The 17631-nt window shown below is 36.5% G+C and overlaps 1 protein-coding gene and 1 pseudogene across 2 annotated transcripts; both read right to left on the bottom strand.

Moving 5' to 3' along the window:
* Nucleotides 1–4224: 4224 nt before the first annotated feature.
* Nucleotides 4225–10312, bottom strand: LOC145638741 (uncharacterized protein At1g76660-like; annotated as a pseudogene). Its single transcript, XR_014114696.1, has 3 exons — nt 9744–10312; nt 7687–8803; nt 4225–4817 (listed from the first exon to the last, which is right to left on the bottom strand). The product of XR_014114696.1 is annotated as an uncharacterized protein At1g76660-like (transcript).
* Nucleotides 10313–12717: 2405 nt separating this feature from the next.
* On the bottom strand, nt 12718–17190 carry LOC145638740 (UDP-rhamnose/UDP-galactose transporter 1-like). Its single transcript, XM_081689742.1, has 5 exons — nt 16763–17190; nt 16299–16483; nt 15253–15453; nt 13472–13633; nt 12718–13358 (listed from the first exon to the last, which is right to left on the bottom strand). The coding sequence occupies exons 1-5, from the start codon at nt 16890–16892 to the stop codon at nt 12999–13001; spliced, it is 1038 nt and encodes a 345-aa protein (XP_081545868.1). The 5' UTR covers nt 16893–17190; the 3' UTR covers nt 12718–12998.
* Between the last annotated feature and the right edge of the window lie 441 nt (nt 17191–17631).

Below are 17631 nucleotides of genomic sequence, written 5' to 3'. Positions count from 1 at the left end.
GATTGGTTGAGTAAAAGGGGAAACCGCGATCACCATCTTCCTTGGCCAACCAGACACCACACAAACACCACCACCACGAGCACATACACAACCGACGCCTAAGGGGAGGAGAGACTCGTGAGAGAGAGGGAGGTTTGAGAGGCTTGGTTTCGTCTTTGCTAATTAGGGTTTCAACTTATCAGTAAAACTGTTCTATAGAAAAACCTAGGCAACTAGTTTATTTATAATCCTATAATGATTATACTAGGTTAGGAAGCCCAAAACCCTCTAAACCAACCCTTATGGGCGGCCACCTAGAGTGATAAGGCCCATCATGGGCCTCGTCCTCTTATGCTTGATCTAGGTGAAGGATTTATGTCATCGTCATGTGCAATTACTAACGATCTTTGGATCAAATTATGGAGATAATTAAGTTCGTTCATTTGGGTCGTCGTTATATCATAGCTAGAGATACTAACGATCTTTGGGCTTGTAAAATAGGCCAAAGCCCACTTGGACGGTTCCTATAAGGTCACACAAAGGGCCTAGATCGAACACGAGAGGACGAGGCTCGTGATGGGCCTTATCCCCTAGTATGGCCGACCATATGGAGGAATAAGGAGTGTTTTGGTAGAGCTGATCACACTGAGCCTGGCCCGGCCCGACTCGTCCCGATTTTGGGCGGGTTTTGGGCAGAATTTTCCAGCCCGGTCCGATTTTTAAAAAAGTTTGGACGGGTCTGGGAAATGGATTTTTTGCATTTTTAGTTGATTTTTTGGCCCGGCTCGAAATTGACCCGAAAAGCCCGTATGGCCCGACTAGTTTGGGTGGGTTTGGGCACACGTCTTCCAGCCCGAAGCTTGGCCCGACCCGAGAAATGGGCAAATTTTTTTGACCTCCGCCTGGCCCGCCCATTGATCACCTCTAGGTTTTGGGCTTCGTGACTTAGTCTAATTATAATAGGATATAAATAGACTAAGTACCTGGGGTTTTCAGCAGTGCAATTGAGTGATCAGTTTGATCAAACCCGAATTAGCAAACACGGGCCCAACCTCTCTCAAACTCACTCTCTCTCACAACACTCTCTCTCCTCCTCGGCGCTGGTTGTGGTGGTTCATGGTGGTAGTGGTTTGTGGTGGTCGGTTAGTCCATTAAAGGTGGTGATCGCAGTTTTCCTCTTTCACTCGACCAATCTAGTATTGGTGCACGACTCGTTCGAATCTCGTGGACTAAGTAGAGGAGCAACGTTTGGGGCTCTATTCTCTCCCTGATTTGCGTGTCGAATTGCTACGTGGAATTCACGCTTCAAAGGTATGATTATGTACGTGTCTTGTGTGTTATGCATGCGATCTTGGGATTAGGTGCTTTATGAATATGATTCATGTTTTTTCGCATTATAGTACCTATAAAATCCTACACTAGGCCCTTTATATGACCTTATAGGATCCGTCCAGTTAGGATTTGACCTATTTTACTAGCCCAAAGATCGTTAGTGTAACACCCCCAATATACTAACTAATAATAAATAAGAAATAAGAGACAATAAACAACCTTTGAATAAAATTGCGGAAACATACACCTAAATCGGAGGAGGTATTACCGCCACAATCGACAACCTGTCAAGTGCTAAGGCTTCCCAATAATTACTACTCAATGATCTAAGTGAGTCATTTATACAACTTTACAAACTTGATATGACAAACTATCGAAACACTTGAGCTCCTTTAGCTATGATCACTTGTTAAACCTGCTTAGAAAATCTTGACTGCTCACCATTAAGAACAAATTCCAAATAGATTATCGCAGGGCCACCATAAGAAAAAGACATGGTCGTAAACACAAATAGCACAACAAAACAAACAACACACAAGTCAGCAAAAAGCTAAGTAATCATCACAAATCAGAATACATAGAATAATATAATAGTTAACATTACTAGCTCTCTCGTTTCTGGTGGCGGTCTTCGTCTACTTCTAAGGATTTGGCTTTCCACTCTACTTCCCTATTGCATCTTCAGAAAGGAATGGGAGGCTTGGGCCTTCGGAGTGTGGCATTGTTAAATTCGGCCCTGTTGGCAAAACAATGATGGCGTATCCACCATCACCTCCAGCTCAAGGGTTTTGCTTTCCAAGTATCATATCCTTAGCTCGTTTCGACGGGAGGAATTTCTAGATCTTCTTGGGGGTGTCGTGGTCTTATGGATGGTATGTCAGCTTTGTCTTATGGTCTAGCTTGGAAAGTGGCTTTTCCGACTCATGTTTCTTTTATTATTAAATCCGCGTACAAATGCGTGGGATACTTCCTTGATTCATCTTTTGTTTGACTCCTTGTCAGCACAGCGAATCCTTTCGTTGGAAAGGCCCCAGAGCATCATGGATGATTTTGTCTACTGGAAGTTTACTAGAGATGGACGTTTTTCCATAAGACGACATACGCATTGCTAATTCGTAGTTTAATGGCTTATGTGGCCAGCGTACCAGCTTCTAATATATGGTGGAAACAGTTTTAGGGTCTCTCTTCTTTCAAAATTGAAGGTTCTTGTCTGGAAGTTGTTGCATGGCGCTTTGCCCCTAACGAATCATCTTTATCACCACGGGCTGCTTGTCTTTCCTGTTTGTATTTTTTGTCATCAGAATTGTGAAACAACTTCACATATTTCAGGATTGTGCGTTTGTTTCTGACTAGTTAGTTAGTGGTGCTTTGGCCATCTCTCGAGCTTCATTGTAGAACAAAACATTTAATATTTGGTTCACGGATACAGTTGCAGCTTATAAAGATGTAAAGGATTTGGGTGGTTTGTCATATTTCATTTCCTTCATGTGGGTTGTCTGGTTATCTCATAATCACAAGGTCTTTCGCCATGCAGTGGTTTCTCCGACATTGATTTTTCACTTGGCTCCGGACTGGGTTTCTAGGGGTGTAGAGGCTTCTGCCTCTTCTCAACACATAATTCCAACCAAGCATTGCCATCTGGTTACTCCTTTACCTCCACTGGCAGGTTGTCTCCGGGGGTCCGATTCTGATACCTTAGATTGTTGTCTTTTACTTGACGGGGCCTGGAACGCTCATGATAATACGGCAGGCGTAGGTTAGGTTTTCCGGGATCTTCACTCGGATCAGGTGTCCGGTGATGGCCTTAGGGCCATGAGATCGGGGTCGGCGCTTCAGGTGGAGCCTCAAGTGTGCTTGTGGGCGATTCGAGCGGCTAGACATAAGGGTATTGTTCGTTTACAGATTTTGACGGATTGTGCTCAGGTGGTTTCCCTTTTTACTTGGGAGTCTGCGAATAATATCTCTTGTGTTTGGTTGCTAGGGGCTATACGAGACGAAGTAAGGGATCTTTCGACTTATAGAATTAAGAAGGTCCCTCGCTCATGGTTCTCGCCGACTAATTGGCTTGCGCCTCAAGCTTGTCGTCGTAACTTTTTATTTCCTGGTCTTATTAGTTGTCAGTTTTCTTTGTTTGTTCCCTTTGTCAAAAAAGAAAAAAAAAAGTTTAGGAAATTTTTTATAAAGTATTGTATTAAGGAACTTAGCCTCATCTTTTTGTATTATAAAGAGAAACTATTCAGGGTCTGTTCTCTTACGTTGAAATTCAGTTCAGTTCAGTTCAGCTCCTAATTTCCTTCTCTTATAAAATATTCATTTCAGCTCAGATCAGTTCAGCTGGGTTCAGTTTAATTCAGCTGAGTTCAGTCAATGAGAACAAGCCCTTAATCTCAAGGATGAAAAGAATAACCTCAAACTCAAAAACTTGTATGTTTGAAACTTTAAAATTCAACCTGTGTGTTTATTATTTATTACGAATTATTATTTAGTGAGTAGTCTATAGAATAACCTTAAGGCTTTAGAACACTCCCATCTTGATTTTAGAGAATAAATACCAAATAGTAGCACACTAGCACCATCAAGTTCAGTACTTGTATTTCTTTAGTATCATTCTCTCCAAAAATCAGAGGGTATTATTTTAAAACACTCTCCCCACATAACATCAGCCACATGATCAGAAAACATCAGCCACATGATCAGAAAACATCGACCACCTCACCGACAAAAGCTACCTCATTAGCCACTGGCCATCAGGTAAATGGCGGGCTGCACGCACCTATATTCACAATTTCACACTGCCGGGCCACCCGCATAGTGCAAGGAGATCAAACTACCAGTTTCTTTATAAATTTAATGAAAATAGTCACTTGCAAAATTGGACTTGAAAAACAGAGCTGACAACGAAAAAACAGGAGAAAATGAAATATCAATATACATATTACTATATTAGCAGTATTAGGTCTAGATGCATAACCAATTTCAACTATCTTCAAATATGAACAATTCCAAGTATCTCGCTTCTTACAACTGACTGCGAGAAAACCCAGCCTATCACAATTCTCCCACACCAGCTACTGAAAGCTAAAAAGAGGCAGGGCACACCAACTTGCAAAACCTAGATCAATAGATGTCAACAATGCGCAACATCAAGTCACCTATATAAGAGAGGCTAAGCTCAGTTACAAATTAGACTCATGCTGCTGCCACTTACAAAAACACTCAAGCCAGATTCGAAGACATTGCCATCAGATTCTGGGGGTTTGGAAGCTGAGGACGACATAACCAGTTCGAAAGCTAACTACTAAATACTAATGCCATGTGATATCTCCCCTAGCTTCTCGCAAGCTCCTCCCTCGCCTATACTCAATCTCAGCATCCGAGCAAGAAAGACCCATATTTACCTTCCTGCTTTTTTTTGGATTTCCCCATGTTTGAAAACATCTCTTCATCATCTGTCAAATTACGGTTGCTTGGTGTACTCCGGCCAGAGGCATTTCCAGGTTGCTCATCTGAATCATAAAATGATGATAGTTAAAATCAGCATAGATAAACTGCTATATAGGCAATGAAATGATAAGTCATGTGACTCTACACCTAAATATCTAAAGACTGGCTCAAGATTCAAGAATGTCACACTTGTACAATAGTAATAGCAAGCTACAAATAGGTACTAGTTAAATTATTCATCAAAAGCAAACACATATGGACACAAGGTTTTTTCCTTCTCTTCCCCCTGTCCCCGCCACTGTTCAGCATACATATACATGAAAAACTCTCCTCACTATCTATTTTTAAGTAAATTGTGGACATTATACTCGTGTAAAAGCAATCCTTCAAGTTGTCAACCAATAGGCTACATACAGCCTTCTCCCAATCACTATAACTATGTAAATAACCCCAACATGAAATACCTTTACTAACAGCACCACGCCACCACTAGAATGAGGACACCGATATTATAGAACCAAAAGTACTTACTAAAACAATTATGGATCTTGATTCAGAAGTATCTGCGTAGTTATAAATAAAGAAAGAGTTGGGCCTGCCATGTATGGCACATAAGCCACATAATCACGAGTCTGTGCTAAAGACAACTCCTGTCCCAAATCTCCCAATCAAGTAACCATTTCAAGTAGGAAAAGGAAGGATGGGTACAACTTAAGTAAAAGGAAAAAGGAGAAATCTAACAATGGTAAAGTAAAATCCTCAACAGGCTAGAAGTCATGCTTCAGCCTAATTTAGCATAAACTAAGACTTTTCCTATATCTATATATTTTTCTCCAGACAAGTAATGTGATACTGCCAATTAGGAGAGAATTCAGTCCAAACTTAAATCATACCACTGAACAAATAGCATTCTGAATAGCATTTCAAAACCCAATCAATTGGCAAAGCCTCATATATTCTAAGAAGCATGATGCATGATCAGTTTTTTTTTTGGTTCTAAACAAATCTTGGCAAAGATCGGCTAAATGACAGCTCTCACAGAATAGTGTATACTACTCTAACCATGAAATTAAATTGAGGTGTTCCCTTCATTAGTGTTTATGTAAAAACCTCAATTAATAAAGATTAGTAAATTATTTAAGGTATTAAGTAAGAAGTTTATGTTCAAGTATAATCCAATTACATGCTCAAAAACTTCGATGAATTGATATGATTTATACCATGATGACTACTACCTCCGGATCGTATTATATGCAACTTTGGAATTTTTTATATCTCACAAATAATACCCCAAAGTTGCATATAATATGATCCGGAGGTAGTATTTAAATGATGGCTGCAAGGAATCATGCAACAATCACAAGGTGCTGCTTATGCAATCTCATGACATTAATCGCAATCATTAGTGTACCTTAATTTCATTAATCCTAAACCCTCAACCCAGCCCAAAAGGTTGAAACCCAAAAACAAAGGAGGGTCTTACAATCCAGGTTATAACAGCACGCAACATTGTTGGGAACGGAACAACTATATTGCACAAAATGGACAAGGGAAGTAGAAATGGAGATGTTTGATGTCTCAACAGATTAGGAAATCAAGTATTATATAGGTAAAAAGAATAATTATCATTAATCAATAAGAAATTTGGAAATTTTGTGATGCATGTTAAAGAGCTTTTTATTCTATTTTTGTTGATTTCATAAGAGCAGGAAAAAAAAGGGAAAACAAAATATTTTAATATTGTAAACAGTAATGTTGTAGGATAAAAAATTAATGCCACAACTACTAGTCTACTACTACTCTTATGAGTAATATATTCTTCATTTTCCTATTATAGCTTCCTTCATAGTTCATTCTCCTTGCCCCCATCACCCTATCCCTTTTATTGATAATCGAACCAAAAAGAAACATGTAGAGAGAATAGTGATCACTGTTTCATATAAGATGCTTCAATGTGATTTTTTATAAGCCAAATTTCAGGTCTGAAACTGCATGTTAATGCATTAAAAGAACAAAGGAGTGTTTATACATTATATACAAGCTTCATCTAATTCTCACCCACAAAACTAATTCAACAACCAAAACAGTGAATTAGTCTTTTTCACAACATATCCCTTTTCCAGTGGAATTTTCCTTATAACACAAGAAGTTATTGTCTGGAATTTTAACAGCAATCGTGGCCTTTTAGGGTTAGGCCAATGTTATTAGATGCACAATAGAAAGGGTATTTTATATTGGGAAAATGAAGGTTAGGAAAAGTAAATTAGTTTTTTTTATTGCCAAAATGACCAAGGTATTTGAAAATCATATTGGAGATTTGGAGATATGAGGCTTGTGGCCTGCCATAAATCGTCAGTAATTTATCTCATTTAAACAGGTAACACGGAGGAAGAAAATATCCATGAATAAACCTACTATAAATCTACTCCCTCTATCACACAATGTCTATACTTTTTTGCTACCCCAATTTAACTGTGTTAAAATTTTTTATTACGAGAACTTCTCGACTAACTCCCAGATATTAGTATTCAAAGAGACCTCAACATGTTGAACCAAATATCAAAGAAAGCTGTCCTTTTGGGACGGAGGGATTATTACAATACTGTTACCAACAAAAGGAGATGACACTATGACAGTATATATCAAATCTATGAGAAAAGTACATTTTAAAGAGAATTCAAGGATTTATCTCTTTTAATGATGAGAGGATATGATCATAGTTGTATATTTTACCATATTTGTACACGTTCTCTTTTTTTTTTTTTCTGCATGATCATGAAAAGGAAGGATACCTAAGACCAAATCTCCACAGACCTGTTACTCCATTTAGATTTAACCACCCATAGAAGTAGTGCACTATGTGCCTACATCACATGCAGTGCAACTATCAATTTAAATTAACTATTGAAGGCATTAAAAAGTATAACTTACCTTCAAATTGTTTGGATGAAACTGTCCCCTGTCCAGCTCTACCATTCATATCTGACCATGACTTTGTTGATTTATCACCAGGAGAATTATTTTCTGACTTTCTAGATCCCACGCGTCCCCAATTTAGTAGTGTTGCTTCTTCTACATGGGGCTTGTTAGAGGTGCAGGGTACCATGGTAAATGATTCATCCATAACATCAGATATTTCCACATACTGAGTAGTAGTGATCATTTCATCAGCACTAAACCCAAAAGATGCTCTGTAAGCTTCCAGTTCCTCCACTTCTTGCTTGTTGTTCTTGTTTTGCTTGCTCTGATTCACAGCTCCATTGGAGTAGGCATCTGACTCTTTAGAAATACTTAGCCTCCCACCAGAATGCGGTTGGTCCAGATAAAACTGAGCAAAAGTTGCAGGACAGAAAAAGTTTGAAGTCTGAGATTGAGCGCCGCTGTCAGTATGCCATCCTCCTGAAGCATTTCTTGGATGTTTTGCGCCTCCAGGGGAAAGGGAAGTATCCCAGGAATCCCTCTCTGGATAAGATAAACAGTCAGCTGAGGTTCTTGAAATAGGTGATCTAAGACTACTAGCAGGACTTCCAGGAGAGAACGGATAGGTGTTTTGAAGATCATTAGCAGGCATATAATTGACCTTCCCAGATGACGAAAGGAACTGTGCATAAGGGACATCAGGAGAAGAGGGTGTTGTTAGGTGAGCCAATTCTGGAGGAGGGGTCAAAGGTGCAGTTGATGGCTCTGTCGTAAAGGTTGAAAAGACAGGGGGAGTAACCAGTTGGGTTTCATGAGCATATGGCCCAGTTGCATACATAGTGGAGGAAGGGTTCCCAGGCGAATTAGCAGACAACGAGAGGTGGCAGCGCGGTGATTGAGCAGTTGAAGGAAGAGCCGAGTTTGAGAAGGAGGCTGGAGAAGAGGGAGGAGCGAGAAGATGTGGAGGCAATGAAGGAGGTTGGTTAGGTAACCCAACACCCTGTGCCCCATTAGGCTGGTTTGCAGCTGCGTTGCCATCAGGTGTACGAGATGATGGTACAATACGTTTCCCACCCTTCTGAGCTCCAAAACAAGGGAGTCCACCCCAACATCCTCCCCATTTCTTGCGCTGAGAAGAATAACAATGGATTAGAGTTTGTAATCAAGTCACCAAAGTTCAATTACCTTACATAACAAGATATGGGTATACAAATTTCGTAGACAATGATAAATAAGCTAGTTCCGTAGTTGTTCGACATGTAGTATCATTTGGTATTTGAGGATTACGACGTAAGATTATTGTCACTCATATAACACTTAAGTCTTAAAGTTATTACAGACATAAAACACAAAGGTGACGTACATTATTCATTGCTGCATAATTTTTAAGCATCCTAACTACATTATATCTTTCCCTAATCTCATTCTCACAATCAATGAAAACAGTATACGAGTATCAATGCAATAAAATACGATCAATGACCACCACTCTGGTTGAAAGAGTGAAGCAGACGTTAAGGATACCCAGAAAAGGTTATTAAAAAGCAATAAACCCAAAAAAAAAAAAAAAAAAAGGGAAGCAGTAATCAGCATCTTCTGTAGCAAAACAAAATCAACAAGATATCAAATGATAGTTTAATTTACACTACTGTTACCTCCAGAAGTAATAATAATACTTAAAACAAAGCAAGCAAAATCCAGAATACCAATCATCCCCTTAAAAAAATCACTCTATCAACATCAAAAGCAGAAGATAATATCTATCTTTAATGGAATCATTATAATTATTAATGTGCATTTTCCTACATTTAAACCCATCTCCTCAAAAAAAAAAAAGAAAAAAAAAATAAGGATTTTATCGGCAAGAATTCTGGGTTTTCTTACAGAAAAACATATACTGTAATAAAAAAAAAAATTAATAAATTACCAAAAATAAATACAAAACAACAAAATGCAAATGTACATCTGGGAAAATCAGGAAAAAATGAACAAAATCAGATCTGAAATTAACAACGAAAACCGAAAAAAAAAAAACAAAAAAAAAAGATATAGATTGAAAAAGGGATTACCCGTTCTTGCTGTGGAAATCTGTTTTGCTCGGACCCCATTTTACAAACACAATTCAACTGCAGAAACTCAAATTTTGATGGACATTTCTCCAAATAAAATCATCAATGTTTTTATATAAAATTATTAATAAAAAGAAAAAAGAAGAAGAAGAGTGAGACAAGAGTAGGACTAAGTGAGTAGCAACGTAGTGTCTGAGTAGTAGTAGATCTGCTATCTCTATCTAAAGGAGCAAACCCAGAATTATTTTCATTAATTAATTAATTAATTAATTTTGTAAATAATGTAAATATGAATAAAAAGGGAAGGAATGAAAAGAAAAAGAGGAGAGAGAAACTAAAAAGGAAAAGACAGATGCTTTAGTAGTATTCTTGGGTTTTGGAAAAGCACTTTCTCTCTCTTCTTCTTCTCCTCTCTCCATTTAACTGAGGTTACTGTTACTCTTCTTCGCCCACCATTTCTTCCAATTTTGCAGAATTGCATGTGCCCAACTGATTACAACTTCACCGTGTTTTTTTTACTAACTCCGTTTATAATAATTGGCATACTTTGACTTTTTGCATTATTCGTAGTTTTTTATCGATCGTAAATGTTACGAGTATTATAAAATGTCACTCCATCCTAAATATATTAACGGTTTTGATCGGGTTGAGTTTAGTGGTCCTCTTCAAGCAATGACTTTGGGTTAGGATCATCTTTGGGCAAAAATAAACCGTGCTCAAAACCGTTATTTTAGGTCAAGAATAATTGGGTTTTTAGGCCAAATTCGAGATGGACTTAACTTTTAATTATGGGCTTTTGAAAATTTGTCCAAACTCAACATTTTGGGTAGAGGTGTCAAATTGGGTACTCAGATGGAGTTTAGGTTAGCCCACGATGGGTTGGGGTGTTTGGATCGGGTACTGATGGGTCATTTTATCTTAACAAACCAAATCAAGTCGAACCAAGCTTAATTATATTCGAGTCAAAGGTGGGTCAAGGTATGATCAGGTAAAAATCAAATTCGGGTCAAGTCGAATTCGGGTCGAGTCATATTGAGTTCAATTAAGCTCGGATTCAAATTTAATTGGGTTTATTTGGGTCAAAATAGATTTAATAGACTTTGAATCAGGTCATTTCGAATTCAGTTAGATCTCATTTCAAATCAATCATGTAATTTTAAACTCATTATAGAGCTATTTTTTATACAAGTGTTTTGTTATCTTTCAATCCTATCAACCCCATTTTTAATTGTTAGTAGAATTTCTCTCTTCTACTAACAATTTAACATAACCCCCCATTAACTACACTTTATATTCAAAATCCCACGGTCTCCACTATAATAAAAAAATCATTAACTAATTAACTCATAAGTTTTGGGTCAGGTTAGTAGGGTTGCGGATAGTTTTGAATCGGGTAAAAAAAAGGTCGGTTAAAATGAGGTATTTTTCGTGTATAAATGGTTTTGGGTAGATTTTGTTTCGGGTTAAATCGAATCCGTGTCTTGAATTGTCGGGATTTCTTGGTTTCAGATAAATAATGAGTTGATAACAAGTAGGGTTTGGATCGTAAATTTCCAGGTAAAATCGATTTCAAGTTAACTTCGGATTGATTCCAGATCGGATTTGGATGAGAACTTTTCAGGTACAACCAACCGAAAACAATTCGGTTGCGTTAATGGATCACACTAAAGCCCTGTTTGATTCACCTTAATTTTGCTGAACTCAAATTATTTTACTGAACTGAACTTATTTTTATTGAACTGAACTTAATTTACTGAATTGAAATTATTTTTACTGAATTGAAATTATTTTTTACTGATTTTCTATTATAATTCTTCTTTAAGAAAACTGAATTTTACTGAACCGAACTTATTTTTACTGAACTGAAATTAATTTTACTGAACTGAACTTATTTTTACTGAACTGAAATTATTTTTACTTAATATTATTTTTTTAAGTTGAAGAGAACAGGGCCTAACTTTGGTTAGACATACTCCATCCGTTGTTTAATATAATGATTATTTTGTTTAACACATCCTTTAAAATATAGTTTCAAGTTTTAATAACAATATCATTAATTATTTGTGAAGTGGTCATATATAAATTTGTGAATATCTAATATCAAATTATCAACTTTGATAGGGTTAAGAAGGACCAAAACCAATAGGAATATCCTACCAATTAAGAGAAATTCAAGTTATGACTTATAAGGCTCAATTGTAAACAATTTTTTTTTTCTTGAAAAAAGATTTGCAAAAAGTCATGACATCAAGATTTAAATCTAACATATATATATATATTAAAGATTGAATCAAATTAAATCTAACATATATACTCGTATTAAAGATTGAATCAAATAAAAACTTTCCTTCAACAAAGTTACGATTATCGTTGCATATCAAACATTTTTTATATTCTCTGTTATATCATTGTGTTTTGTAGCTTTTTCTTCAACAAGAGGGTCTATCGATCTATTGTAGCTGTCGTAAAAATGATTCTCGTCTGATTGTAACTGAAATATTAACTTCTTTTCCAAGCCTGCACAAATCTTTACGTATAAAACATTTTGTACAAATCCTTCCATAGAAAAACTTACTACATTCAAACAATATAGTTTTATCATAGCAGATAACAAAAAACATGAAAAAAAATTAAAGACAAAAGAGACAAAAATAGCTAAATATAAATTATTTTATTGTATAGAATGAAGTTCAAATTTATAAACTTATCTTAATTAATTATCGATGAAAAAGTAAAATTATTAACATATCAAATTGGTCCCATTTGTACATCCTCATTTAAATGGTAACTTTTGATCATATCTCCATCCTTAAAATAGTTTCATTAAAGAAAAAACAATACGGAGTATATAGTATCATAGTGTATGTGCCCCACATTATTCATCCTTCCAACGATAGGCAAAATCAGATAATGGGAGACAAACTAGAGTACCAAAACATGAAAACTAAGTAGCAGATAACAGATAGAGAGGAGAGAACAAGAATAGCCTAGGCTTGGCACTCTCATGAGTCATGACAATGGTATTAACTGTTGTCTATAAACAAGTTACACTTAAATTATGCCACATCTTAGAAACAATTAATTAATAAATATGGTAAGAAACAAAAAAATTACAGGCTAAATCTGATAGAAACTCATGCCATTGACGTATGTAGGCGAGACGTGGTACTTTTGCTGCTGATAAAGCCTACAAGAATGCCTTAATCTAATTGAACCAAAAACAGTTGTCAATTCTTGCTTTCTAGAGTATCATACTTACGATTTTGTTTCTCCGCGCTCAATATCCTTCACAGGGGCAACATTCAAGTCACCCTTCAACAATCTAATTTCTTCTTCTGTCAAACTGTTTTTGGCATGGTGGGCTGCCTTTGCAGCAGCCTGCTTTTCAAGTTCCACAGCCCAACTGTAAACAACCATACCCATAACAGCTATTGCCATGCCCATGATGTTCTTCAAAGTCATCTCTGAATCAAAAAGCAGCCAGCCCAATGTCAAGACGCACACCGTTTTCATGTGACCAAGAACCTGGAATGAAACGGCTGAGAAGCGTCCAATACAAAGGTACTGACTAACATTGCAGAACACCGCCAAAGAGCATGAAAGAAGAATGAACAGCTGCAGTACATTTGGCAAGAAAAGGAAATATAAGCATCAAATTGTAATACAGTACCAAATAATCTTAAGTGCTCAGAATGTGCTCCTCAAAACAGGGATCAGTATGTACTTACAAGGGCACCAGTAGACATCTTGTATGTCATTAGGAATGTTCCATTCAGATAGTAATCAATAAATGGACCAAGCACTATAAGAGAAATAGCTTGGAAAGGTGCAGTTTTGCTCAGCAACTCAAAAGATCCAATAGAATATTTCTTCTGTAAAGAACCTATTGACTGCAACACAAACAGAAATATATGCCAATGCAAAAAGTTATAAGTATAGTCAAAATCGCAAACTTGCAGCTTCCAACTTTGCTTCCTAGATCTGAAAGGTTGTGTAAATATTAAAAAGATTAAATCAAAAACTAATTTAAAACCAAACACCTGAGCCATCTATTGCTACATTGGCATTGAGTGATTGAGGTCACCAATTGTCACGAAACAGTTACTCAATGCTGTCATGTCATCCAATCTGATTCCACTAAAGTAGACAAAGAATACTAATGCAACTTCCTAGTTCCTACTCAAAGACCTTGAAGATAAAATTAATTATTTGATATTCATCATCCTGCATGTCAGATTTTATCTTTCCCGGCATATTTTGAACGAAAAATTTGGTTAACAATGTATCTCGGAGTCCTAAAAAAGTGCACAATGAAAGACATACCTACTGGAAAAATCTTATACAACCATTCAACACTGACTGTCTTTCTTAGAGGTCCAGACTCCAGATAGATAGACATTAAGTGCAGATCTTTGCATGTAAAGACAAATTATTGTAGTAGAATATGTGTTTTAATGAGCCCATAAAAAAAATGAAGGAATCAAACCCTCATACTCAATTGCTACACCACAGCTGTGTATACAATTTCTTTTGAGATAATTACAGAAATGATGGAACATTTGAGCATTTGTATACACTAATCAATACTAGTCGGTGTAGTCGCCTTACAACAAATAACCGAACCTTTCTTACTAACTACTATAAACAGCACAATATTGTAAAAGGCCCATTTTTGTGAAGTAACTATAATAAATATTGAAAAGATATTAATGTATGATATTTCTTAGATTTTATCAGTCAAAAGTGAACTAGTGTAGTATAGACATGTAATATAGAACTAAAGGATGAAATTAAATGTAAGATTCATGGCATGTGAGATGTTTGCAATATTAAATTTATGCAACCTTTTCTTATATATTGTAGGATATTTAGTAAATGCCAATTGCACAACAATATTATAAGAGCCTTAATCTCAATAATGGAGTAGACTACATAAACTAAAATTTATATCTTCAGCATTCTCAACCAAAATCCTCTCCATGCCCTCCTAGCAAGTGCTATATGCTCTTGTGACCCAACCTTTTCATATCATTCCTAACATCTTTCATCGTAAGTCAACTTTGGTCTCTCTCCATCCAAGTAAACGTCAAATGTAAGAGTTTTTATGTCATTTTTAGCAATTTAACAACCCATCCCACACCCTCCACCCCCTGGTGAGAGCTGTGAGACCAAGATTTTCCTACCCTAAAGAGCATGTTAGCAATTTAGCATGGAGAAGAATCCAACTCAAAAAAAAGCAATTACACATGCGATTAGAAGGATACAGCTATATATAAACATTAGACGACACATTTTTAGCGACTTATATAGCATATGTATTTACAACCGGTGAGAGAGGAATGGACAATGAATTTAGGGCTGACTCTCCTACTGATTATGGAAAATGTGGGTAACAGTAATAATCCAATACAAATAATTGCATAAACAAGAGATACATAGGAAGATATGGCCACATTTAAACGCTTACCAGTGGACAGAATAAAACAAAGTATAGAAAATGTATACTCACAATTTGTTGCAATGACGTTGACAACACTGCCACGGTAGCACATATAAAACCTTTGGCATTGACCTTGACATCAGTTACAGTGCAAATACCCACACCAATAACCACAAAGACAACAGACAACTTGACTTCCTTTGAGTAGTGCTTGCTGTGAAGGATCCATTCCAAAACGCAAACCACAGGAATCATACTCAACTTTGAAATCTGTAACAACACAGGCACTCAATGAGCAAGCACCTTGGGAAATTATAAGCACTATAAATCACACTGGAAAAAGTAAATTAGAGAACTTTTGAACAAAACAGTGAAAATCACACAGCATTATGACTTGTGAGGATATCTCTCATTCTCTCCAACTCATGTAAATTAGAAGTTTAAACAGGTGATTATCATACACCTAAGTATACATGGTCTATATATAACTACTCGTAGTATACATGTGTTTATTCCAGAAGATTTTGGAGATCTAGTTGAGTGCCTAGGAACCTTTATTGTTAAGGATCAATTTGATAAGCAATGCCTTCTCTTCCAAAATTTCACCAGCTGCAAGAATTGTGAATACCTCATAGAAGCCTCAACTTTTAATTTTTAATTTATAGTACAACCACCCTGCCTACTTTAAGGTGTAGAAACTAGGTTACTTGGAGTCTTCTATTTCTTTGCAATGTGGATTTATAGAAGATCTTCATGGAATAATCATGGCTAACACTTGGGAGCATACCCAAGCGTGAAACAAATACCCAAGGCGGGAGTACCATTGCTCTTGTACAACAAATATCTTCAGAACCGGAAAGTATTACTAGATCAAAATCTTTTAATAACGATAAGTTTCTTGAAATCCTTGACTACATCATCTTCTCAATTTCTTACCTTAAATGTAAGATAGTTTCGATGATATCACTGCTCCTTATGTAATAGAGATCAAAGATCACCTTAGTATCAAACACTTGACAAAAATAGTAATATACATTGATCAATACACACATACATTGAGAAGATAAATGCAAAGCAATTAACAGGCAAGCTAGTAATAGTGGAAAAACACAAACCTGATAAAAACCGACAGAATTAAGCATAAGACTAAGGTTCATCCCAGTAATAGACATATTGGCAACGACGGAAAACCAAAGGAGCTCCCAAGCAGGAACATGCTTGGACACAGAATACCCGGTCGCATTCGATACCAGACCCACCAGGGCAGTCACAGTGAAGTGAAAACCAGTCAAGGTTGTAGCTGTGAAACATCACAAAATCCAAGCAAATTCACAGTTATAACTCAACCCCCAAATATGGATCAATCCATTCAATACACAGATTTCAAAACAAATAATACTACATTATGTAAAAACTTGAAGGGTTCAATAAAAGAAACAATTCAGGTCAGATAAAGCAGATCCAATAACAATAGCTCGATATACAATTGTCACATTACTCGTTCAAAGTACACTATCAACGCGACTATTAATTCCGGATATATATATAGAGAGAGAGAGAGAAAGAGAAAGAGAAAAACCGAAGCTGAAGGCATAGCCAGAAGAAGACATGAGTTGCTTGTTGGCCATAATAAGACCGACGGAGCTGATGATGTTCATAGCCCAGGCGCCCATATCTGAAACAGCGGGCGCTTTCTTCTCGGACTCCATTGAAAGACCCACCAAAGCAGATCTAAAACAATCAATCTATTCTGGGCTAACAACAGCAGCAGCAGCAGCCCAGAATTGCAAAGTGAATCACCGACGAAAGTGCAGAGACAAAGATAGTGATGATGGCAGACTTCTCTTTCTTCTTCTTTATTTGATTGTTATTTATTTATACAGTAAACTATTTTATCAAAGTAAAACTTTTGTTTTAAATAAATATTTGTAAATTTCACTTTGGGTTCAAGGAAGATGGGAAGAAGATCTGGATTTTAATTGGGGGAGACGTGATGTGATGGGCGCATAATCTTTTTGTTTGTCTATCCTATTACTCTAATTAGGATTTCTGATTTATCTTTTGTTCCATTATTAAATCTTGATTATTTTTTAGCAAGTTTAGAGTCTAAAACCAACATCCCACCTTAAACAAAATTACTCATCTATGTAGGTAATCTTGTAAATATACTCCGTACTAAAGTTTTACAAGGATATTATTAACATAATTTTACATTTTTCACAACAAATTACACCAATGCAATTTCACAAAGTCTTATATGTGGCTGGCCACACGGTGTGGCCAACCACTATAGGGGTTACTTTGCTAGTGTAATGGGGGTTACTTGATCAGTGTTAAAGAGGCTACTTCATAATTGTTATAGAGTTTCTTGGTCAGTGTTATAGGGGTTACTTGATTGGTATTAGGATTACCTGATCAATGTTATAGGAGTTACTTTAAGTGGTCAAA

This window comes from Chenopodium album, chromosome 7 (genome assembly GCF_948465745.1).
Source record: "Chenopodium album chromosome 7, dcCheAlbu1.1, whole genome shotgun sequence".
In the NCBI taxonomy this organism is placed as follows: domain Eukaryota; kingdom Viridiplantae; phylum Streptophyta; class Magnoliopsida; order Caryophyllales; family Amaranthaceae; genus Chenopodium; species Chenopodium album.
The sequence above is the reverse complement of the archived record's forward strand: the minus strand, read 5'-3'. Positions and strand labels throughout refer to the sequence as shown.